Consider the following 23861-nt stretch of genomic DNA (forward strand, 5'->3'; position numbering starts at 1 on the left):
AATCGGAGGATACATGATGGTTGGCGGCTGTGAAGCAGGATACAACAATTGGAGTCGGCTTGGTAGAGCGACATCCTCGACAAAAAGGTTCTGCTTCTTTCAGCATACATGACTTTCGTGGCAATTCTTTTCTCTCCAAAACATCCTCATCTTGTCATTGGAAGAGGTCTTCGAGCATCATCTTCTGGTATGATGGCTTGGTACATAGTGAAGACACACACACATAGTTCTTCCAAACCTCACTCTTTCATCTCAGTTCTCATCTCAAAGCTTCGACACAATCATCCCCCAATCAGGCCATTGGCCGAATTGGCTCTTTTGCCTTTGGGTTGTCTCCTGATGGGTTGCCTTTATCCGAACGCCTGCCGTAGAGGTTGTCTCCGTTGTCGAAACAGACAATGGTGTTTGCCGTAGAGGCTATCCGCCATGTGCGGGCCTCGATCACTTGATCTCGTTCACGCTGTGTTCAAGCTACACCACCAAAAACCCCTGTCCTTCCATTGTCTCCATCGAGACAATCCACCGCCGTCCCCCCTCTTCCACCTTCAAGACTGGGCCACCTGCTCCACCCGATCCTGCAACGTCATTGTAGCCTTCATCAGCCGCTCTACCTGGTTCGAGACAATATACCAGGCATCCTGATCGAAGACGGGCATCTCGCACGCAGCCTCAAGGATCCGGCTAACACTCGCGGCGATTCGCTCCATCTGCGCAATAGCGAAGAAGAAGTGCGTCTCGATCGGCACTTCATCTGCGTGTGGTGTCTGGCACCGACTAACGAATCCTGTCTGGTGCAAAGCCTGGTAGAACTGCCGGTATCGCTCGATGGTTGCACCACTCAGCTTGATGAGCTGCGCCATGTCGGACTGCTCGCCTAGACAGGTCTCGCACAGGCTGATCCCCTCGAGTAAGTGGGTGACGTATTGGATGTCGTCAGCCCGGAACTGCATTTCCGTCTGTGTGGGATAGGTCTGCGCGAGATGGTCGCGGAGTTTGTCGGCTTTGATGGGGAGGCAGACGCAAGACACGGGCTTGCCGCTGCAGAAGGCATCGAGGATGACCTTGGCATAGTTGGGAGGGTAGTCTGGTTCGTTTGAGTCGGTGGTGGGAGGGGTGTCTGGGTTTTGCAGGAGGGCCGTCTCCCACTTCTCGTCGTGGGTGGCTTTTGTAGAGGAGTCGGAGGAGAGGTATTTGGTTGTCAGAGGATGATGTTTGGTGGCTGTAGCCACGAGGGTCAGGTTTGGAAATCGGAGCTTTGCGAGCAAAGCCTTGAGAGTCTTGGGATTCATGTTGGAGGATTGAAGATTCGAGATAGAGAATGCGAGTTGTGAGGGTATGAGCTTGAGGATCAACTTGAGGGTTTGCTTTGATGTTGTAATTGAGCTTCTACTCAAGATCTGCTTGGTTTCATGAAGAGTTCAGGTAGTTGCAGAAGGGAGAGACTCAGAAATGAGAATGGAAGGGCGCAGGGGGGTAAACCCCCCCCCCCCAAGGTGAGTCAATCATGATGCTATACTGGCTGTTTCTTCCGAGTTGAAGCATCACAATGATGTCCATCTTGCCAAATTCTGCATTGGAACAGCCACATTCTTGCAATAAGTTTAGCCTTTTTATAGCGCTTGAGATTGTTTGTATCCATGGATCTAGAGGCAGAATTTTCGAAAATGCCCGTGTACATTAGGCAATGATTGTGAGTGAACTATATCCTCCATTTCTCTGACAGTATATGATCAAAGCGACACCGGTCTACAATCTCAGGGTATCAGCTTCTCCCTTTTGAAGCAATTGCCAAGACTTCACAGGTCGAGACCTCTTGATAGTGAAGAGCGAGATTCTCCAATTGTCCCAACGAGTGGTGGTTAGGAAACGAAATTAAACCAACATGCTGGAGAATCGCGACATTTAACTTTTCTCCGAGAGAATGCTGATGATCCCCAACCCTTGTGATCTAAGTTTTCATGGCTGAAATTTTAAGATGAGCGGCTAACTCGATCGATGCTGACGGAGCTGATATCAAGATTGCTTGAGGACCTGGACACTCGGATGCTAAATATAGGCCATGAGCTTGAGTGGCTGATTGCTTCCGGAGGCTGTCCTAAGGATTGAGTCATCTCTCAGGGGCTAAGTTACAGTACTTTGTGTGATACAATGTACTATGGACAGTCCAATGGGGGTAAAAAAGGGAAACTGAAGGTCAGACCCGATTGTGTTGAGGTGTTGAGGTGTTGAGGAAAAGGACAAGTGCATTGTTGAATTTCCTCCGAAGTCACTATTCAGAGAGCATACAGTACAGTATGATCTCATAGTCTCCTGGTGGAATCCACCTGGTGGAATGGCGGGGCCACAGGGCTGAGACTGAAGGGAAGACTGGGAAATGGGGGATGCTTGTCGTCCTGGACACGCGTCAACTGCTGCAAGTCAAATCTGATCTGCGGTCATTATTTTCTCCTCCGCCCCCGATTTCCTTCCCCTCTCCGTCACTCAATCATCCTGCAGCAACTCCCCTCTTCCTCTTCCTCTCCCTCTTTTTCTCCCTTCCTCCTCCGGTTATCTCCTACATTTTGATTTTCGCCTTCCTCTTCATCTAAAAATCTTCTATCTGTTCTTTGCGCAGCCTAGTTGCTTATAATCGAAGCTCTTTTTCCGCTCTCGCACCTGCCCAGCGCGCCCGCCCTCAGCAGACGTCACACCCCACGCAAGATTGGAAATTAGGCAGACGCTTTCCACCATTTTACTCCTCTTCTATAAGATTGCGAAGCTATTCCCACATTGAATTGGGACGGCGATCTGTTTATAATACCAACTTCGTCTATGTCCACTTCCTAGGGACTGTAATTTGTGTGGAATTCGGGTGTCATTGGGTCTGGATTGTCGCTCACGATGGCCGCAACGAATCCCCCCGCCCCTCTTCCGAATGGAACTCAGTCGGTCGGCCTCGCGACCGACTCAGCCTCTACCACCACGATCAACTCACCCTCTACCACGACCGTCAACTCCTCCTCTACCACTACTGTCAACACGTCTAATAGCCCAATTTTGACCGGGAAGCAAGAACATTGTCAGTACCCGTTGTGGCTCACCTGCAGAAATGACCGCTGACGGCTGCAGATCTCAAGCGCGAGCTCATTTCTCGACAAGTTCAGAGCGAAATTGCCGAACTGAACTCCCCAACAGCCTTACAGCGTTTTGGTGCTCCCTTCAAGTCGGAATTCGGTGAGGTTGCCCCAGTCGATTCGGAGCTTCCCATTCTACGATACATCTTCGTGCACCATGTGCGCAACTTCCCATTCCTGGATAAGGCCCGCGAGAAGGAATTTTGGCAAGATAAGCTCCAAGTGGTACGTGTGTTCTTCCAATGGATACGACATCAGCCCAAAGCACGGCGTTAATCGCAAAGTCATAGTTTCTCGAGTCATTCGCCAAGAAACATGTATCCTCGTCGGAGGATCGCCTGGAAGAGACGAAGCGCAGGAAGCTAGCGCGTAAATGCGAAAAGCTGGTGGAGCTCATGATGGTCTCTGGAATCCCCACTGCATCGGGTTACGAAGAACGCATCCAATTCTCCGAAATGGAGGTCGTGGATCGCGGTGCCAACGAAAAGGGCCTGTTGGTCAACATGCCTGAAGGGAATGCGATTCATGGCTGGGATGTTAATGTGGCTGCAGTACGGGTCACATCGGTCAGACGGACCGTGAGGTATCATCAACATGCAGTACGTTCAGGAGAACTCCTCGTTATAGCCACAACCATCATTAACCATTAGGGCTAGGAATTCATCATTCGGGTGCGCCGAGATGGACAGAAGGATACTTTTGTGGCCCGTCGATATGGCGATTTCGCTAGGATGCACAAACGCCTGCGCACAGAGTTTCCTGGGAAGCCCCTGCCTCCGCTGCCACGCAAGAACAAGGCTTCCTTGACATCCAGCATATTTGGCTCTGCAGACGATGAAGCCTCATCGATTTCGTCCGTCTCCACGCAAGACACGAGCGCAGTAGACGATAGCTATTCATCCCGGAATCTAGCCCCCGGAAACCACCATACTCGCTCATTGTCACGGTCTTCCATGCGGTCGCTGAGGTCGCCTAGAGCTTCCGGAGACTCCCCAAGAGAGACAGTGCTCTATCGAGAAGAGCAAAGAGTCTCTCTTCGGGCCTTTCTCCGGACTCTGCTCCAGAACAAACGGGTGGCGGAAACCAAAGCGCTCGAGGACTTTCTGACTACCAACCCCATTACTCTCAACGAAGAGGAGAAACTGGATATGCAGAAGCGCAAGGAGGTTGACGCTGTCCGAATTGAGGAGCAGAAGCGGTTCTATGAAATCGCCAGAGCGCGGGCGGCTGAGTTGGACGCCTACATGGAGAACTTCCGCCGAGATATCGTGGAGAGCAGTAAGCTGGACCTTCCATCCGTTGAAGCCATATGTGCTGACCAAGATCTGTGTCATAGATGGATTGACGAAGCTTTTCGCGGAGATCAAAGAGAAACCGACAGTAGAGGACTTGAGTCCTCAATACCAGAAATTCGCCGAATGGCTGCGAATAGAAGTTGCCGCCACGCTCTACCATCTATTCTTGGCTGAGGATAACTCTCCTGAATTGTTTGCACAAGCCAAGAGGATCCATTCTCTTGTCCCTTACAGTCTTCTGAAGAACGTAATCCGCATTGCGAACCCAGCGGCGGTGATGTCAGGAGTCCTGGACCTCTTCCTAGCTCAACCTTTCGGATCTCGATCACTCCTCCAACGCATATTTTCCATGACCTTGAATGATGGAATCAGAGCGTTTCAAAAGTCAATCGATGCGCTGGCCGCGACGATTGAAGATCCTGTCCTTTGTCAAAAGTTGAAGGCATTCACCAACGCTGATGAAGATTTGAAAAACGAGATTCGCGCCGAAGCCGTCGTTGAGGATGTTGATATCATTGTGGCAATTCTCAAGACAGAACTTCTGGCTCCTGAACTGACACCCGACCAGTTTGGCAAAGTATTCAACGCTTACGTCGCGTGGAACCAGGCTGTCGAGAGTATCGATGTGGAGATGCGGGAAGGCGCGCATTGGTTCGCCAACTTGAAGCAATTGCTCAAACTCTACACGCGCCAGCGGGATAAGACTATGATGCTTAGTATCGTAGAGGAGCCGGTCACCCTGCAGCTCTTCCGGGATCTTTTTACCATCTTCTACGAGCCACTCGTTAGGGTCTATAAGTCGGCGAATGTCTACAATAGTATCACTGACTTTGCACGCTTCGCGGATGATGCCATCGCCGTGATTGAAAAATGCCATCGCCAGGACGTATCTGCAGACCCCAACCAGACAGTCCAGTCCTTTATCGATCTTTGTGAGCGTCACCAAAGCAGCTTCTACAAGTTCGTGCACGAAGTGCACCTACACGACAATGGCCTTTTTGGATCCCTGATGGCATGGATAGAAGATATCCTCGAGTTCTTGCGCAAAGGCCCACGAGGTGGCAAACTGGACATGAATGCCTTACTCACAGGGGCGAAGGATGTGGGGCAGATCGACAAAGACAAGGCCTTGAACGAGATCAACGCACTGATCAAGTGGCATGCCGATCGGAAGCGATGGCATCTGAACAAGACTAGACAGAAGATGGCAGCCGAGGGAACCGGCAATGAGATCATCCCCGGTAGCACGACCTTCCGCAGCAGTGATTTTGGTTTGGATGAGGTATGTTGCTTCCTGCAGGTGTGGGGGTATAGGTGTGATGTGCTTCTGCTAACAAAATGTCATCTAGGCTGACCTTGAGGATCTCGCTATTTCCGACGAGGAGTCTGACGCGTCTGATGAGATGGATGATGAGGAAGATCTCGATCCTATCACGGCCGAGCGAAGACGTCGGATCAAGAAGCAAGACCAGCTGCGGCGAACGGCGGGCGAGCCTGTTAAGCCGGAGATCGAGGAGGTACTTAAACTATCCGAGTCATTTGGTGTTATGTTGCGACAAGTGCTTGCGGATTAGATGCAGTCCGTATTGTTGAGATACCCTAGAGTCTCTAGAACACTCATACGCAGACAGCGATTACTAGTATATAGTTTTTAGTTTTAATCATTGGCGACCAAGCATGGGTCCTATATACTACTAGATGGCACAACTGAGAAAATCCTTGCATGGACGAAGACTAGCTCCGAATATACTTGATTTCTATGAATCTAACTGCAACCCGCGAGGTTCTTCCGACTCGCGACCGTAAACTTGAATGCGATCAAGACTACGGCGTACTCCGAATCGGCGGTCGAAATAAGGTGGTGGCGGATCGGCGGATCAGTTTCTGTAGCTCAGTTTCCATGGCGACGATCATTGACCGGGCCACTCCACTCGACTTACACTGTACTGTACATATCGGTCGCAAGCAACTTCATGTCTGTATCTCATCGCCTGAGCCACGCATGCAGAAGTTAGTTATGGTTTCTCCGTCGCCTCGGAAGGGCGTTCGCCTCAAGGGGCTCTTTGCCGACGGAATGTGGCACTGCAATTGTCCTGACCGAAAGCCCGCGAACAAGTTTCAAGTAAAGAAACACGGTGATAACCATGGCAAATATTGTAAGTATGTCTATCTGGCTGGGTGGAAAGGTTGTTGCAGGGGGAGCGATAATAAAGCGCACGACTGATCCCGGGCTTGCCCCTCTTTCTGTTCTGCTTCGTCGCAGTCTACACATGTCAGAACCAGAAATGCGACTTCTTCCTCTGGGCCAGCGACGCCGAACTGCGCGAGAAAACCACCGTTCTCTCCAATTCTCGATCCGAACCCAACCCCTCCACGACGCCAACGCCGACTAAAAGACCCCGCGTGTTGAACGGCCTCCTCACCCCGCAGACCGAGCAGCGCATCCACCGCCACAGCCCCGCAACGGGCGGCGGCCTGCACAAGCAGCCGCAGCAGCAGCAGCAGCATTTTCGAACGATGTTCTCTAGAAGTGCCAAGGCGCGCATGATGTCCGAAGATCTCGATGAATTCGAATGGGACGACGACGTCGGCGCCGAAGTGGGCAAACTCCTGGACGTCAAACCCATCCGCCAACCCAGCTTCGGGCCTCGCGACGCTCCGGCTGCTCCCCGCGCTCACCAGCCATCTGTGACCTTGTCCTCGGCGAAGCGAAAGTGGTCGGATACCGAGGATAATCCCGAGCCACCCGGCAGCCATAATAGGAGTCCCCCGGCTGCTGGGCTTGCTAGGCTTACGCCCCGTGCTCATATCAATCGCGGTCCATCAACCACTGCCGCAGTACCGCCTCCCTCGTCTATGGACTTCTCCATGACGCCAAGCCCAACCCGGTTTCGAGATGCGATGGCGGGCGGAGGCGATACGCCGCTGGACTCGTCGCAGCTGGCTTCACAGGCTGTGCAGATCTTGGAAAGCTATGGTGTGGCACTACCGAAGCAGGTGCAGGATGAACTGACGGTTCTGCTTGATAAATATGATTTGAAGATGAAGGGGATTATCCGGGGACGCGATATCTCGCGCGTAGCGTTGAAGAAGAAAGATGAACAGATCGAAGAGCTGAAAGCGCAACTAGCGCAGCTGGAGGGTCGGAGGTGAGACGTCTTACTTCCCCCCTTGAGATATATGATACCATGTTTCGATGCATTTTGTTTTCTATGTGATATGTCCTCCATGCGTTCCTGCTTGTTGCTGCGCTGTTTCGCCGCGCGGGTCATAACTATGGTTCTTAGTCTGCTGTGCGGACGTTGACATGATTATTGTATCTAAAAACAACACAATAAGCAACTCCAGTGGATGCATTTACAAGCACAATAGGTCTATTGAGAACACTTCGATTTAATTTCATGACCCTCAGGCTGTGGCAGGGATCTCATCATGTGATTGAGACCATATAGATCTTATCCCAATCACGTGTTGATAAGCGGGCCTCCACAGTCTTGACTCCATGATTTGGAATGGAAAAAAAGTCACCCCTCAAGAGCCTCCAACTACGCTATTGCTCCACGGGATCAGCCTCAGGGGGGCTCATGTCAATGTCCAGTAGACCATCGAAGCGCGTCAAATCTGAGCACCTATCCACATCGACTCCGATGTCCAAGGAAACTGACTCCGAGACCAAGCCGGTTCGCAGCGACATCCCCGCTATGTTTCGGCCTCCGGTGAATCGCGCCATGCGCGTGCTGGACCGGTCCTTCTTCAAGCGCACGGTGCCATTGTCTGCTGCCACGATCTTCAAGACCTCGGATATTGCAACCGTGCGACAAGCACTGCACAAGAAGCGTGACTTGCTGGCGCTGCCCCGGATGGCGACCCTGCGGGATGTCCAGCAGGACGATGTCGTGCGGAAATGCTTGTTGCTGCGGGAGGAAATCAAGCATGACGGTCAGTTGCTTCAGACTGGTTCTTTCTGTAGTGGTGAACTAACAAAGGGGTCAGATACGGCGACCTGGTCCCCCACGGTCTCTGAATTGGTCGAGAAAGGCATGGTAAGCGTTGGACCTTATGATTTGACGATTGAGTATGATTACTGGACCTACGGTACGAATCTCTATCCTAGGTATATCGTCTATGAACTAATCTCTTCCAGCCGATATCATGGCGTCCATTCTTCCCGAGGAACTGTGCGACGAGATTCCTCAAGGATTCACCCAAGTGGGACACGTCTGTACGTTCCTTGCTCCCTCGTCATACTGTCTTGTTCTTCAACTGACCATGCCACCCGCACACGCCAGCCCACCTGAATCTCCGTGAACAATATCTCCCGTACAAAAACATTATCGCCGAGATCCTTCTGGACAAGAACCCCACGGTGAAGACGGTGATCCGCAAAACCGACGACGTTGGCTCGCACAGTCAATTCCGCACGTTTCCGTTCGAGCTCCTCGGCGGAGTGAACGACCTAAACGTCATTCAACACGAACAGAACTGCGAATTCCGATTCGACTACTCGCGGGTCTACTGGAACAGCCGACTGGAGACGGAGCACCGCCGGCTGGTGGACAAGTTCCGCCCCGGGGAGATGGTCTGCGACGTGATGGCGGGCGTGGGGCCGTTCGCCGTACCGGCGGGCAAGAAGAAGATCTTCGTCTGGGCCAACGATCTCAACCCGCACGGCTACGAGGTCATGCAGGACGCGATCAAGCGCAACAAGGTCGAGAAGTTCGTCACGCCGCACAACGAGGATGGCCGCGACTTCATCCGCTCCTCCGCCCGCCGCCTCCTCGAGGCACCGCTCACCGTGACCGTTGAACCCAAAGTCCGCCGCAGCCAGAAGGACAACGCCCCCCCGCCCGAGGTGTTTCACCGGCCGACTGTCTTCCACCACTACGTGATGAACCTGCCCGGGAACGCGATTGAGTTCTTAGATGCGTTTGTCGGGGTGTATGCGGGCGAGGAAGGGCGGTTCGCGCCACACACGGAGCAGAAGCTGCCGATGGTGCATGTGTACTGCTTCTCGGGCCATTCCGAGGATGAGCATGATGACCACGTGGATATCTGCCAGCGTATCTCGGAGAGGATCGGGTTCGAGATCACGACGGAGGACCGTGTGGGGGGGTCGGGGCGGCAGGAGTTGGAGCTGGCTATTCACAACGTACGGTTGGTCAGTCCGAATAAGCAGATGTTCTGCGCGAGTTTCCGGCTGCCGGAGGAGGTGGCTTTCAAGAAGGTTTAGTCGGGAGGATGTTTTTATGGGGTGGTGGTTTTACTATTGTAGTATATTGCATAGCCAAGTTACACATAAGGCGTTTGACTTAGTTAACTCCCGGGGTATGTCGAAAGAAGTTGTTAGTTGGTAGATTAGCAGTAACTAATAGAAATGATACCCTACATCTTTCTTTCAGTATCTCTCTCTTGTGATCATTCAGAACGTATATGTGCCCAAAAACAAGTAACAGACGTGAAAAAAAGAAGAGGATCCAGAGCACTACAGGAAATAAGTTAACTTCAGTTACATGTGATAGAACAGAGCCAGTAGTCTCCGTACCTCACCGCCCAACCTCCATCCCTCACCGCCCGCCCCCGCTCTCCGCCCATTGCATTGTCCCCCAAAGCTCCCGCAAAGTCGAAACAAACTCGGCACGCCGCCAATCTCCAGCCTCTCCGATCCGCGCAACTTGCAACAAAGCCAACCATTGGACTTACTGGCTCAACCTCATCTCACCTACTACAATCACATCCATCTACAGCAGCTCTCCCTACCAAACCCAAACTTCCCCGCACACACTAAACCTAACCCCTCCCCCTCGACGAATCCAACACCGTCAAAATGAGCGTCAAACTCCCCCCCGCCACGCACCGCCAGCGCGCCCTCCCGCAGGGCGAACTCGAGGCTGCCTCCACGCTGCGTCTCGGCGCGGATCAGAATACCCATACGCTGTCGTTGTCCGAGGCGCGGTTGGTTATTAATAAGGTTCTGGAGAATAAGAGGCGGGGTGGGAAGAAGTATGAGGAGCCGGAGTGAGTTTTCCTTTTTCTCTTTGAGAAGGGGGTGGTTCGGGATGAGGTTGGGAAGGTTGTTGTGCTGTGAGGTAGTGAAGATGGGGTGGTGCATGAGGGCTTTATGATGGTGTGCTGTTAGGGGGTTATGAGGTTATGGTGTTGAGGGATTCGCAGGGTATGAAGCTAACGTCTGGAACTATTAAGGAACCTAACCAAGACTTTGGATTACCTGGAGGTGTTTGCGCGGTTCAAGGATGAGGAGAATATCAAGGCGGTGGAGCGGTTGTTGAATTCGCATACGGAGTTGGAGATGTTTGAGAGGTCGCAGCTTGGTATGTTCTCCTCTCTGGTTCAATTTTTCTTTTCTGGGTCGTAGTTTGGGGCAGTTCCCCCTCTCTTTCCCTCTCTATCAACAGACCGCAAACAAGAGAAGAAAAACTGTGGTCGATACTTGGGGATGTCAGTAAAGGCAGCAAAGCTAACATCCCATCCTTGTCTCATCCAGGAAGTCTCTGCTGCGATAATGCGGAGGAAGCTAAATCGCTCATCCCGAGTCTGCAGCATAAGATTTCGGACGGAGACTTGCAGGAGCTTCTGGATGAGTTGACCAAGTTGCGGAATTTCACGGAGTGAAAGATCTCTCGTGAAATCTGCTCTGGTGGGAGGGTGGCTTGAAAATTGGGGAATCTCTAGCATGGAGTTTGGGAGTTTGTCTTTATGTCGTTGATGTATCAGCTGCAGGGGGGCATGTCGTCATGGCATAGTACTGTGTAGACACTTTGCACATGTAGACATAATACACAGGAGTGGTCTTATGACTATGACAAATTATTGATACGCACTAACTACACAACTCACCGTAAGCAATCGCATCTCTCGGAAAGTCAAACAAATCACCGGAGATGACACCAAGCCAATAGGAGGCGTAATATAGCCGGGTCAAGCTCATGGCTCTTGTTTATCTAGGTTCTAACATGGATCATCGGGACGAGGCACTGAAACTTGGGGCACCCGGCCGGCAGAAGTCCTGCTCCAAACTCCAGGTCAACTCGGACGAGAAATTGAGTCATCCGCGTGGGTTATTAACATATTAAGTAATGAGAACTGTAGCCGGGGTCTGGGTCGCAACTCCGGGGAGAAGGACTAACGGAACTACCTAGTAGACTTCTAGCTAAGTACCGCTTCGATGGTCTGATTCCTGCCCCAGCTGCCAGCAAAGACACGACGACCGTGCGAGATGTCCCTGCTCTAGGATTATCGTCAGCCACCAGAGTCTGTGCAGTGCCAGTGTGTACAGGCATGCACAAGTACTCCTCCGTGTTAGACTTTTGAGAAATAGGGAAGGAGATTTGTACGGTGTAAGTTGATGGTGGTTAGTGACTGTACTAAAGTCTAGGTTGATTTCGGACACCTCTCCTCCGGGGGTCTTCAGTTTCCATTATTAAGGATATTAGAGACTGGCGGCAGAGCTGCCCAAGGCTCTGGACGGTCACCAATCAGGGTTGTGCCTTAGTTGATCAATTGGAATACCTTACTCACCAGTACTAGGTTAACTACTAGGTAGGTATGCTTTGGGTTCTCGTACAATAATTGCAGTTATTGCACTTGCAGCGCAGTACAACCAAATGAAAGGCTGTGGGGAAAAGCAAAGCCGCGGCCGCTGCAGGGCCGATCCCCCGTTGCCGGTCGGTCGAATCTATCGATCTATCCCTCTTTGAGACAAATCTACCTGGTCTGATTGGTTTCCGAATAGCGTTATCGGGATGATGTGATTGGAGGCTCTGCTGAGTAATGCAGCTGGCTCGACAGGCGCACCAGTCACCGTCTCGCCTCGTCTTCCCCGGCTTGTTCTCCGTCCCAATCCCATCTCAGTAAACTGGCAGCATTTCTATTCCGAAGTACGTGCTCAAAGAGGGAATGCTTAAGTTAGTGTCAGGGGGGTGGAAGATCTGGGCAATGGCCTTGCACTTTGCCTTACAGTGATCTCCATAATATAATACTTGATTCCCGACCGGACCAGTTACTGTTCAATTGTTCAGTTTCAATGTAATCATCATCCAAAAAAGCATCATGGATTCCAGTACGTAATACCAAGTCCCCCTCGGTTGCCCCCCCAGACTGCCAGACCCAATCACGCTTTCCCGGCTTATCGCCTCTAACAGTGGAAGGGCGCAGGGACTGGCGGCGGAGCAACTTCTGTTACGTGTGGGAAATGCTCTCTCCTCGCTGATCGATCGCTTCATCCGGAGATTCTCTTATTGATCCTGATGACTACATCCAGTCATGACAAGTATAATATCCCATTGATGGATGGATGATGGGGGGGAGAGAGAAAAGAAGGAGGCGAGATTCCAGAAAGATCACCTCTCTCCTCTCTACTTCGTTCAACTCTTCTGCGCTCCATTATTCTCCGACCATAAAAAAGACGAAAGAAGAAAAGAAAACAGGAAGAGTGAACCCGGATTCCTGGTGGAGGCAAGAATATAGTTATATACTATTCAAGTTTCGAGGAGATCCCAAACAGGAAGAGTGGGAGGAGCAGTGCTGATTATCTCTGAATTGATTATCGATCATCCTCGTCATTCAATTTCAATTTACCTGTTCAGTCTTTTCTATTCAGATCGGATCGATTGTTCTTCCTCGTGCCTTCCTAATTGGGTTGCTCCGGTTCCGCTCTCTCTTTCTCTCTCTCACTCTCTCTTCCTCAAGGCTCTCTTCCTCCCTTTCTGCGTTTCTCTCTGTCTCCCTCCAACCTCTTTCTTTTTATCCCATTCTCTATACTACTCTATCTCTCTCCTCGCAGTCCTCAACACTCTCTCGTGCGTGATTGTCCACTAGCATCAGTTATCTGGTGATATCCTCTTGATAAGCTTCTCCGCTGCGGTTCGTACTTGGCCCCCCCGTCAAGCCTTTGGCAGCTATTGGTCGGTGCGTCGACTATCGCCCGCCGCCCTCCTCCCCCCAAAGAGAAGGAATACCGATTCCCTCCACTCATCTCTCACCACTACACTGTCAATTTACTATCACCACCACCACCACGGCGTCCCCATTCCCCCCAGATAATCCCCTCACTGGGGAACAAGACGTCGATACAGGGACTCCGACTGCATCACGAGTCAGTCCTTCCTCAGATTGTTCCTCCGTGCCTGAAATTGCGGAGCCCTGTGACGGCGGACGTTCCGGGTCGCCCCGGTGCTATTAACGTGACTCAGTCGCTATCGTGCACTATTATCATTTGTATTCCCATTATTACTGCCTATCTTCGAAATCACCATTCGTGAGATTGGCACACGATCTATCGCCTATCTCTCCACCTCCTACTGCTACTTCTTCTTCCCTGTCACTTGTTCCCCGTATTCCTCCGGACCCTATCTCCGTGGCCCGGCCTATCGCGCCCTATCTACTACTGGCGCTCGACCTGTCAATTCCTGCCTTTCTGAATGGCTGCTGTTATCACCCTGCAGTCGTCCTCGACGACTGGCCCAGCAGGCCCTTCATCATCTTCTTTCCAACAGTCCCCCACATCTGACCACCAACTCCTTCGTCCCCGGCTTCAGCAGGCCTCTCAGATCCAACAACCACCCACCCCCCAGACCGGTTGTGTATCTACGCCACAATCTCCTGTATCTTCCGTGGGAACGCTCCCTCGTGTCACCGCGCTAGGTCGGGATGGGTCGAGTTGTGACGCTTGCGTGCGCAGAAAAAGCCGATGTGCTATGAACGAAATGGTCAACAAGTGCTATTCGTGTGACTTTCATCGGCAGGATTGCACCTTCACACTGGCGGTGGCCGGTCGTCCTGGCACGGCGGAGCTGCAGTCGAAGAAGCGAAAATTGGACGAGACCGAATTCGAGGGATTGGGATCGCCTAAGAGGTATGATTTCACCGGGCACGGCCGATCTCGGACGTACCTCGAGATATAGTAAGACTTCCAGCTAATCGAAATCCCCGCCGCCAGATTATCTGCCCTTCCCTCAGTGCTGGCCAAATCCGATCCTGTCCGCCCACCTTTGAACCACGCCCTCCCTCATCCACAACCCAACCATCACTTGCTCACTGCCTCCTCGTCGTTCTGGCAACATTCCACCCAGCATATCGGCCTTACCACTGACTTAGAGCCCGCCCTCCTTGAGTTCTTGCCCTTGGATCAGAATCAAGAAGGGTCCGTGGCTACCTCACGTGTGCGGAAGTTTAGTGACGACGGCACCTTCATGCGGGTGGTCAGCACTCGATCGCCCGCGGACTCGCCGCACACTGCTACCTTAGATGTCATTGAGAGCCTGGTCGCTCCCTATGGCTCCACTTTAGTGGACAAGTTCTTCGAACATGTCCATCCTACCTTTCCCGTCCTGCTGGAAGACAGCTTCCGCCAGTCCTATCGGGCTCGGAGTGGCTTGACGCCACTCCTCCTCTCTGCTGTCTATGTCCTCGCCCTCAAGTTCGTCGATGCTGGCCCCGCGTCTCAGACCATCCGGCGTCCAGATGCCGGTCGCTTGGAGAGCACTGCCATGCGACTCTTGGTGGACTCGCTGCCCTATGCCTCGATCTCAACTATCCAGGCCGGACTGCTTCTCATGCAAAGATCGAACTTGGCTACTGCTGCGTTGACTGCGCAGCTGGTTACTGCCGGCTTTGAGCTTGGCTTGCACCAGGACTGCTCTAATTGGCGAATGAACACATGGGAGAAAGGACTCCGCAAACGCTTGGCATGGGCCCTTTACATGCAGGATAAGTGGTCCGCGCTTGTGCATGGCCGGCCGTCTCACATCTTTGCCTCCAATTGGATGGTCCAAGACTTGGTGGAGCAGGATTTCACCGACGCTTTCGCTGCCTCAGCACAACATGACGAGGCGCCCGTAGGCCACGGCCCGCTCTCTTTTTGTCATATGGTGGCTTTGACCACCATCCTCTCCGATATCCTGGACCGCTTTTACACTCTGCAAGCGATTGAGGAGTTCAAGGCGGCAGGCAATCATCGGACTCGTACGATTCTGGAACGTGCCAAGCCGGCTCAGATCCGGTTAAAAGAATGGTTTGCTCGTCTTCCCACGGAGCTCAAGATGGACTCGGGCGGAGACTTGTTCGAGGTTGTCACCGAAGACAACGCTCGTAATGGTGCCCTGCATCTCGCCTACTTCGCGACCGAGATCACCTTACACCGCTGCATTGTGCGGTCGCTGGCGCCGGAGAATGCCGACGCCTACCTGTCCCACATCTGTCGCTCCGCCGCCAAGACGCGGTTGATCTCCGCTATGGATTTTGTCAACCGACTTCGGCCTTCCCACCTGCGGTCTTTCTGGCCGGCTGCGGCACGGACCAACTTTGCTCTGATCGGCTCATTCGGGGTGCTCCTTCGCATTACCGCCCCCACGAAGGAAGAAGCCGAATTCTACCGATTGCGACTGTGCGAATACCGCTGGACGCTGAGCGTCAGCAAGAAGGATGCCGAATTCCTGGAATTTGCGCTGGAAAGTCTGGACAATGCCACCAATCTCGATCATTACGTGCCTGAAAAACCCGGCATCGACGAACTGATGACTAGTGCTGCCAAACCCACGACAATTAATCCTCCTCGCATGGGTGCCCTGGAGGACTCTATCCTGGAGGCTCCGGACAGTGGCTTGGGTGGCACCTCCTCAGTCATTTCGGGACTGGCTTCTCCTGCAACCTCGATCAGCGACGAGAGCGTGCCCGACTCCTCTATCCCACCGCTCTAGTCATTTATCACCTTTTTCTTTTCACCTCTTTCTGCTTTCTGTTTCCCTTTAAAAGGAGGATTGCGATACCCCGGGATCGACCAGCAGTGTTTCTGTGTCTACTCCTTTCAACTTTCTGTGATGCCCTGATGAATTTGTATGTCTCTCTTGGTCTTGGCGTTTGATTGTCTTTATCCAGTCCGGATGGAGGGGTCTCGCTTTTATGATACCTCTTTGTTTGTGTTTCTTCGTGTCTCGATGACGACTTTGCTGCTGTTTACGACCTAATCCCCTAGATGGGCGGGTGAATGATACTGGATCATCCCACTCCGCGTTATATGTGTATATATGGTTTCTTTCTCCCTATATGATGGATATGGGATGAGCATAGACTGGATGGCAATCGGATAGATATTGTGAATTGATTTGAAACTTAATTGATAACTGTTTTGTTCCAGCCGTGTTGAGCGGTTGAAAAGCCCTTTCTGGACACCTGGCTTTCCTTCAGGGCATCTGAGGGAAATCTTAGGAGTAGTACTTCAGGAACCAAAAAAGAACGACAAATCACCGCCCCCATTCCCGCTCCCAAAAGCAAAATCCTCGAGTATGGTCGGATCCACCAGATTCGCCAGGATCTCGGCACGGGTATCGGGTTGCGAGTCCTGGTTGAAAAGGGAGAAAAAGAAGTCGTTGTCTATCCCTCCACCACTGCTTCCAGGGTGGGCTGCGGTAGTTGCTGTAGTGCTAGGGGGAGTAGGCGGGGGAGGAAGAGGTGCTGTCATGCTGGCGGGGTGGCTGTTTGCCGGTTGCAGATTGCCTAGGGGGAAGGTTGTTGTTGGTGAAAGAGATGAAGGATTCAGAGGGTGATGATTCGTGGTGGGGATCTGGGAGGAGGGTAACAGGGAAGGGTGGTGGGTGGTACGCCGTCGAGCGACACAGGCTCGTGCAACTTCGAGGACCTCGCGGATCATCTCGGCGCAGCGGCGGGCGACAACGATGTTGTTCATGGACTCGAAAATATCGAGGCTCTTTTCGACGTCGGCGAGGAGGTCTTCGTCGCGGATGGTGGGGTAGCCGGAGAGGACGAGGTGGAGGAGGATCATGGCGCCGTAGAGAGCGTAGGAGGTGTTATACCACCTTGAGATTGGGTCAGTGAGTTGGTCTTCGTGGATGATGGGTTCAAGGCTTGACAGGGTGCTGTGACTGACCAGGTGCGAATGTAGATTCTGTGGATGAAGGATTCGTACTGCATTTGTATGCTGGTTCTTGCGGCGTCGACACAGGCGTGCAGGTGCTGGAGGATGTTGGAGGAGGATTCGTTGTTGGTGGTTGAGGCGGCGAGGAATGGCTTGTGGATGAGAATGCGCGTGTTATAGTATCCTAAGCCCGGGTTTGGTAGATTAGCTCCGCGTCAGGGAGGTGGATCAGGCATGATTGGACAGGCGTACTTAGTTTCAAGACCAGTTTCTGTTTGAAGGCCCATTCGGTATCATTAAGCGAGGCGGCGTCGATATCTAAGAAGTACGGCAGAGTAGATTTCCATGCTAGTAGATGACGATCAAGGTCCATGGCAATCTGCGACATTTCATCCAGTGGGCGCTTGGAAGAGTGGTAGAGAAGGTGTGATGCCTCGGACATGATTTGTGCCAGGGCTACCATCGCCGGGATCATGGCTACATGATTGTCTTCCGCGTCAGGGTCAAGTAAGTAACCGGGAGTGGCCTGCGCATTTGTGAGAAATACGCTCTTGGGTACATGGTCAAAAATCCTTTCTATACCTTCAGAGCGGGCAATGGAACTCGATAGTACTGCAGGTCTTTCATGCTGTCTAAGCGACCAGAGGAACAGCACATCTCACTGCAGTCCTTAGTCATCTGGAGACCTCGAGAGTAATATCGGACTTACATTTCATGCGAGTAAATACACCTAAGTCTGTCAGTTGAGCGCTGTGAAATAGATAATCAAGAACTTACCACCATGTCCGAATGCCTTCTTTGCGAACGCCTGGAGCCAGGGACGCCATCCCTGACGCCAGGCCAATGGCTACAGCTGTTCGGACCGCCATCCCACTATACATGAAGCAGCTATGCGGTCTGAGAGCGTTTTGGCAAAACACGCTCTAAGCACGACAGTCAGCGTCAAGTCAAACTTTTGATAAGAGAATCACAAGTTACCAAGAGTAGAAGCGCCTGCACTCCTTCCAGACTGCAGCTCTCGAACAAGTCACCCAGAGCCCTCTTCGCTCGACCAAAGTAGAAATCCGCAAAATCTAGAGCGGACGGTCTGCTCATACTTCCGACCCTCCTGGGCTCGGGGTTATAATCGCAATAATGGTCGAGAAGAGCAGTCTCATGCGGACTGGCATTAATGGCACCCAGGGCTACCACAGCAAAGTATAAGCCAGCGAATTTCGAGGATCCACGATGTAAGCTAGCTCGTCTAGATGCCAAAAAGGACTCCTTCTCGCAACGCTGCATGAATGCGCCCTTGCACAGCATAGGGTGTATATAATGCTTGTTGCAGAAGTAGCTGGCGATGAACATTTTCTCAATCTCTATCTGAGCCTCTTCTGGGAGATTCTCAATGAGTGGTATGATCTCGTGTTCATGGCTTGTTTCTGAACCCTCTGATTAGCCTGTGGCAGTCTGATTCATCGGTCTGGTCTTCACCACTCACCTGTCAATCCTTTAGCTGTGTTCCGTGAGCTCACCACAATCTCGGGGGTTTCGGTCCTGTCAATGACACATTGGGCGTCGCTTTGCAAAGGAGAGTGGCTTGGGTATTTTGGGTTATACAGTAGATTCACAATCGAGAGCTGTGTTGCGTTGGCCGCAGGCTGCGTATCGTCCGACTCTTTGTTTGATGTTGAACCAGGAGTCGATTGGATGAGACCATTAGCATCAGTTCGGGGCGCGCTGAAAGCCGTGGGGCCTTGCTCAACTGGAGCGCCATTATGACCATTGTCAGGGACAGTCAACCCTCTGTTCTCTGCCTGAGTGCGGGCTCGTGCGTACAAGTTGCCGAGGAAGGCTAGGTTAGAAGAGTTGCCATAGAATTCCGTGCCATTGGTATGGATGTTTACACCACTCAATCCGTCTTTTGAAGCAGAGTCGCAGACCAGCTCGGGCGTGGCGGCTGCAAGATACACTTGTGAGTAAGAAGTCCAGCGGAACCGACTGGCTGAAGGGTACACTCACCAGTAACTATTTTATCATCACGCTTAGGGGTGATGTCACTAGGTGAACTAGTGTTCATGGTGTTGGCACTTCGAGAGGCGCGGGACTCCCGCCTACCGAGCTGACTTGGGGAGTCGACATGCTGATAGCTTTCGAAACGGCTCTGGTCCACATCTGGCCACGGTGATGGTCTTGTTTGCTGCCTTGATTTGGGGTTAATCATGAACTCAAGCGAGATGGAGGAATAACCTCGGAAAAATACCTTTGAGCCTCGTGAGCCTGTGCTTGGCGTCTCGTTGCCAACTTGAAAGAGGTCTTATATGGAGCTGCAGGTCTGTAGGAACAGTCGAGTGAATGATCTGGAGGTAGATAAATGAATTATGATGCTCACAGATAGAGGGTCTTGGTTTGAATGGAGTTTTCGTACAAGCACAATAAGAGCAAGGCTGGGCCTGATCACACTACATGGAGAGAGATAGTGGTAAGTGACAGAGTGAGGAGGCCGATATACAGAACAGACAGCGACATACTTTGGTCTTGCGGACGCGGCAAGTTTCACACGCCCGGGAGGCGCGCGGCGGGCGTCGGCGAGAAGCGCGCAGTTTGGCCGTCATCCGCCCCGTTCTTTCACTTTCCCTTCCACCTTCCATTGCTGAACCACTTTCCATTTGCTGGGCTACTAGTAGGCCCCAATGCCTTTTGTATGTTTTGGAGTGTTGTTGTGGGTGATGATGATGATGATGATGATGATGATGATGGAGATGATAATGATGATGATGATACCATTGGGTTCTTCAACTAATCAGACTGGTGCTCCACACTCCAGATGCGCTAGATAGGATTGGCTCTTGACGCTTAAATTCACCACCGGCCGCGGACCGCAGTCAACTACCCGAGATTTCCGAGCAATGAACGGAGAAGATCCACAAGTGTCCTAACGAGCTCGATTTCGTGGGGTTTGTCTGGGGCTTGCGGTCAGCTCAATGGTCTTTCTTTTTGCCTCTTGAGATTCGGAAATAGAAGCCATGAGATTTTTCCCCATCCCCCTCCACGGCTACGAATCTGCGGATATACGTCCTACAGAAATTGAATCACTTTCCCCTTTCAGTTGGATTCGATTTAGCATAACATTTTACTCACTCATGATATAGTAGCCTTTGGAAAACAGCAACTAAGCTCCTGATTGTGCCGGAGGTTGAGGTATGCTTCCCATCAGGTTGACCAAATATTTGGATTCACCATCAACTCCTTGCGAACTTTGGTCGCTGAAAACAATAACGGTTGCAACCATTGGTGTACAAGGCAACACCTTCTGAGATGCTGCCATGTCCCACGGAATCGATGTTAGTCGATCTCCCGCAAGTCTCAAGCTCGAATGCCCCCTCCCGCCCCTGAGCTTCCAAGTCTAGATGCAATTATTGTACATATAGATAAGATTTATCCTTATCCAGGTGCACTCTTCTCGACGATACGGATCCAGACCTTCTGATTTGCGCGCCTCAAGTAAGCCGGATGAAGAAACCTGTTGCTCCGTGCGGTAATCTACAACAGCTCGAGAATTAGAAGATCCATATTCAAGCTACCATCTGTTGTTAGCATATTTATGAACAAGCAATACGAGAATTCTCAACAGAACATACGATTCATTGTACTGCGGTGGTCTACCAATGGACGAGTCTACTAAATCAGATACCGATTGACCCATCTGCATGGACCCCATAACCTGACCCATATCGGCCGGGGGGAGGCCGAGGCACAAACACCGCCGCTGGCGTTGAACTCGACTATCGTAATCCGGCCGGTATCTAGTCCTTGCTCATTTATAGTAAACCACGCGTAACCCGGCCCATCGGCAAACACCAGTATCCCTTGCCGGGTCATGGAAAGTGCGTTAAAATCGGCAGGAAGAATATCAGAGAGTGTAGAACAAGACACGGACTCGGAGATATGGCAGCGAGGGACCTTGCCCACGTCTAATCCTTAAGGGGTGCACTCCAGGGTCAGCATTTACACCAGGTAGATATAGTACTGTGAATGAGTCTTCCGGTCGACTGGTGAACGTTAGTTTTTGGGAAAGGTTGTATTACGAGCATGGATGGATTTTGATTCGTCAACCACCAACGTTGTTCTACTGCTATAGATATCATACTGTACAATGACAGCATCGCGGTTCGTGCTCCTGCAGTCGAAACAAGTTCAAGGTGTTGCAAATAGGGATGCCTATCGCTCCATTTCTTCGGCTTTTTGGACGTCATCATTTATTTCGCCTTCCCACCTGAGATCTCTGTCTTTCCTACAAGATGACGCGATCTTTAAAGCCCCCGGGATCGATGATTGCAGCAAAGAACTATACTTTTCCAGAATGACGACATACAAGGGCCTGGTCTGTGCGTGAGTCCCACGAGTGTGGGCTACCCTGGTGGAGATAGCTTGTGTGAAGCTTCGCAGCGCCGGGGGTCATGAATTTAGGGCCGACGAGATGGATCACAGAGCCATTTATTCTTCACGGTAAAGATATCCCTGACCCATCAAATCTGAAGCTTCTTTCGAGGCATTGCAAGAAGACCATCAAGCAGTTGAGGACAAGGAGATATACGGGGGAGTTGCTGGTGGCTGCTCCTGGGCCATAGTCCCCAATTCCGTCGGAAGCATTACTATACACCATCCCCACCTCCGCATCATCCTTTCCGCTCCGACGGATCTCGCAGATGGCAATCGCAATCTATAGAGTCGATGCGAGTACCGACACAAACATCAAGCTTTGAGTGGTGTCTTGTTTCTCGAGTAGCTTGTGCCCCGCATTGTTGCGGGCGCGCGGGGATATTCTGAGGTCCTGGCCTGGGGCGAGATCGTAAAATGGCCTTTAACCGAGGCGAATCTCAAGACAGACGAAGTATACATAAGAGAAAGCTCACCACATCTCCATGGAGCTCAAATCACAATTTCCCTCTCCTTCATTTTTCCACCGGCTAGGCCACAATTGGATCGACAATGTCTGAGCAGCAATCCAACGGAGTCCCGAAGGTCGAGGGACTGAGCGAGAGAAGTCGGGCCAAATGGGCGGCCGCCTCGACACCCGAGGAAATCGCCGCCAACCTGCCTCCGATGCTCGACCTGACCATCGAAAACATCACGGAAAATGTCATGAAGATCAACTCCATGTGCGACAATCCGCGCCTTCGATACCTTATCCTGAAGCTGGTTCAAGCGGCGCATGACTACGTGCGGGAGGTTGGCCTGCAATTCGATGAATGGGAGCAAGCCTGGCAATACCTGACCAAGGTGAGTGCTGTCTTCCAGATGATAAGCTCGTCTTTCTACTAAGCAAGGGGGCTTCTTGCAGGTCGGTCAAATCTCCACCGACGTCCGTCACGAATTCGTGCTTCTCTCGGATATTCTGGGCATCTCCGCGTTGGTTGACGCCATCTCTTATCCGGCCGTGCCCGGCGCCACTGAATCTTCTGTGCTCGGCCCTTTCCACGACGAGGAGGCGCATTCTTTCCAGTATGGGGAATCGATCTTCACGGAGGGGACCCCCGGGGAGCCCACGATCGTGCGCGGTTGGATCAAGGATACGGAGGGCAACACGGTGCCGAAGGCATTGATAGATGTCTGGGAAACGGACGGCAATGGAGTCTACGATCTGGAGTATGACGGTAGCGCCGATCCCAACTGTCGTGGGAAGATCCTTTCGGACGAGAAGGGTCATTTCCTTTTCGTTTGCGTCAAGCCTGTGGCCTACCCAATCTCCAACGACGGCCCCGTCGGCGAGTTGCTGCGGAAGCTCAAGCGCCATTGGTTCCGCCCAGCGCATATGGTAAGAAGACCATTTTGTATAAGTTACTGAGGTTTATGGGGACAGAGGCTAAAAAATGCGATAGCATTTTATGATCGAGCACCCGGCATACACCAAGCTGATTACTGCCCTGTACTCCCGAGACAGCAACTTTGTGGAGAGCGACACTGTCTTTGGAGTCAAAAAGAGCTTGATCGTGGATTACAAGTGGTGTGAGGACCTTGAATTGGCGAAGGAACATAATGTGAAGCCTATTGTCAAGGCAATTGATGGCAAGGAATCAACGGGGTTCTGGCTTTTGGAACAGGACTTTGTTCTAGTCAAGAAGAGTCCCCCTCCGCCTCGTAAGACGGAGGATTAAGCTAGGTGAAGCATAGAGCATGCTGATCTGCTTTGTGGACATATGAGAGGCGCAATTAAATGTCCCTTCTGGTGTACTTCATCCCATCCTTCGTAAATTCTACTACTGGAGTAGCCCTTCTTCAGTGACTTAGAACTTGCCTTCATCGGCAAAAGTCATCGCTTTCGAATTCCATTAATCGATCATACCGATTCACGTGTCACCTTTTACTATGTAGACAAATTTACGAGTAGTTCAATCCGAGAGCCCATTATCGGCCGTTTGCCGAACTGCAGGGCTTCTATAATTCTAGCTACTAGGCTGGTCACTCGCCAAAACTTCAAGTCATGCTCCAAGACTCAAAGGCGAAAGAAAACCATCTTCCACCTAAGTCATGTGAACATGTTAATCTTTGTGATTCTCTGCTTTCTACTCTTGCTCTCCAACA

The 23861-nt window shown here is 51.7% G+C and overlaps 7 protein-coding genes across 7 annotated transcripts; 5 read left to right on the plus strand and 2 right to left on the minus strand.

The window, feature by feature from the left end:
* Nucleotides 1–545: 545 nt before the first annotated feature.
* Nucleotides 546–1289, minus strand: BP01DRAFT_370027 (uncharacterized protein; the record flags this gene model as incomplete). The annotated part of the gene is made up of 1 exon (XM_025576580.1): nucleotides 546–1289. One exon carries the CDS (start codon nucleotides 1287–1289, stop codon nucleotides 546–548), a length of 744 nt encoding a protein of 247 aa, XP_025426262.1.
* Nucleotides 1290–2420: 1131 nt separating this feature from the next.
* BP01DRAFT_396000 (uncharacterized protein) lies at nucleotides 2421–9762 on the plus strand. The gene is made up of 11 exons (XM_025578443.1): nucleotides 2421–3058; nucleotides 3109–3338; nucleotides 3404–3712; nucleotides 3770–4391; nucleotides 4450–5690; nucleotides 5758–5925; nucleotides 6692–7557; nucleotides 8007–8347; nucleotides 8402–8503; nucleotides 8553–8630; nucleotides 8698–9762. The coding sequence occupies exons 1-11, from the start codon at nucleotides 2881–2883 to the stop codon at nucleotides 9636–9638; spliced, it is 5076 nt and encodes a 1691-aa protein (XP_025426263.1). The 5' UTR covers nucleotides 2421–2880; the 3' UTR covers nucleotides 9639–9762.
* Nucleotides 9763–10022: 260 nt separating this feature from the next.
* Nucleotides 10023–11212, plus strand: BP01DRAFT_361414 (DNA-directed RNA polymerase II subunit RPB4). The gene is made up of 3 exons (XM_025576142.1): nucleotides 10023–10423; nucleotides 10610–10737; nucleotides 10911–11212. Exons 1-3 carry the CDS (start codon nucleotides 10233–10235, stop codon nucleotides 11036–11038), a joined length of 447 nt encoding a protein of 148 aa, XP_025426264.1. The 5' UTR covers nucleotides 10023–10232; the 3' UTR covers nucleotides 11039–11212.
* Nucleotides 11213–13845: 2633 nt separating this feature from the next.
* On the plus strand, nucleotides 13846–16507 carry BP01DRAFT_351704 (putative C6 transcription factor (OTam); the record flags this gene model as incomplete). Its single annotated transcript, XM_025573850.1, has 2 exons — nucleotides 13846–14279; nucleotides 14364–16507. The coding sequence occupies 2 exons, from the start codon at nucleotides 13846–13848 to the stop codon at nucleotides 16120–16122; spliced, it is 2193 nt and encodes a 730-aa protein (XP_025426265.1). The 3' UTR covers nucleotides 16123–16507.
* On the minus strand, nucleotides 16382–19552 carry BP01DRAFT_224671 (uncharacterized protein). Its single transcript, XM_025571169.1, has 10 exons — nucleotides 19540–19552; nucleotides 19299–19480; nucleotides 18778–19236; nucleotides 18276–18718; nucleotides 18075–18220; nucleotides 18007–18027; nucleotides 17880–17958; nucleotides 17550–17823; nucleotides 17310–17481; nucleotides 16382–17238 (listed from the first exon to the last, which is right to left on the minus strand). Exons 2-10 carry the CDS (start codon nucleotides 19354–19356, stop codon nucleotides 16641–16643), a joined length of 2250 nt encoding a protein of 749 aa, XP_025426266.1. The 5' UTR covers nucleotides 19357–19480; nucleotides 19540–19552; the 3' UTR covers nucleotides 16382–16640.
* BP01DRAFT_224648 (uncharacterized protein) lies at nucleotides 19553–20263 on the plus strand. The gene has a single exon (XM_025571168.1). It carries the CDS (start codon nucleotides 19690–19692, stop codon nucleotides 20077–20079), a length of 390 nt encoding a protein of 129 aa, XP_025426267.1. The 5' UTR covers nucleotides 19553–19689; the 3' UTR covers nucleotides 20080–20263.
* A 1987-nt stretch (nucleotides 20264–22250) lies between these two features.
* Nucleotides 22251–23434, plus strand: BP01DRAFT_410848 (aromatic compound dioxygenase; the record flags this gene model as incomplete). The annotated part of the gene is made up of 3 exons (XM_025578887.1): nucleotides 22251–22559; nucleotides 22621–23094; nucleotides 23159–23434. Exons 1-3 carry the CDS (start codon nucleotides 22269–22271, stop codon nucleotides 23432–23434), a joined length of 1041 nt encoding a protein of 346 aa, XP_025426268.1. The 5' UTR covers nucleotides 22251–22268.
* Nucleotides 23435–23861: the final 427 nt, after the last annotated feature.

The sequence above is a fragment of the Aspergillus saccharolyticus genome (genome assembly GCF_003184585.1).
Source record: "Aspergillus saccharolyticus JOP 1030-1 unplaced genomic scaffold BP01scaffold_74, whole genome shotgun sequence".
Classification (NCBI taxonomy): Eukaryota; Fungi; Ascomycota; class Eurotiomycetes; order Eurotiales; family Aspergillaceae; genus Aspergillus; species Aspergillus saccharolyticus.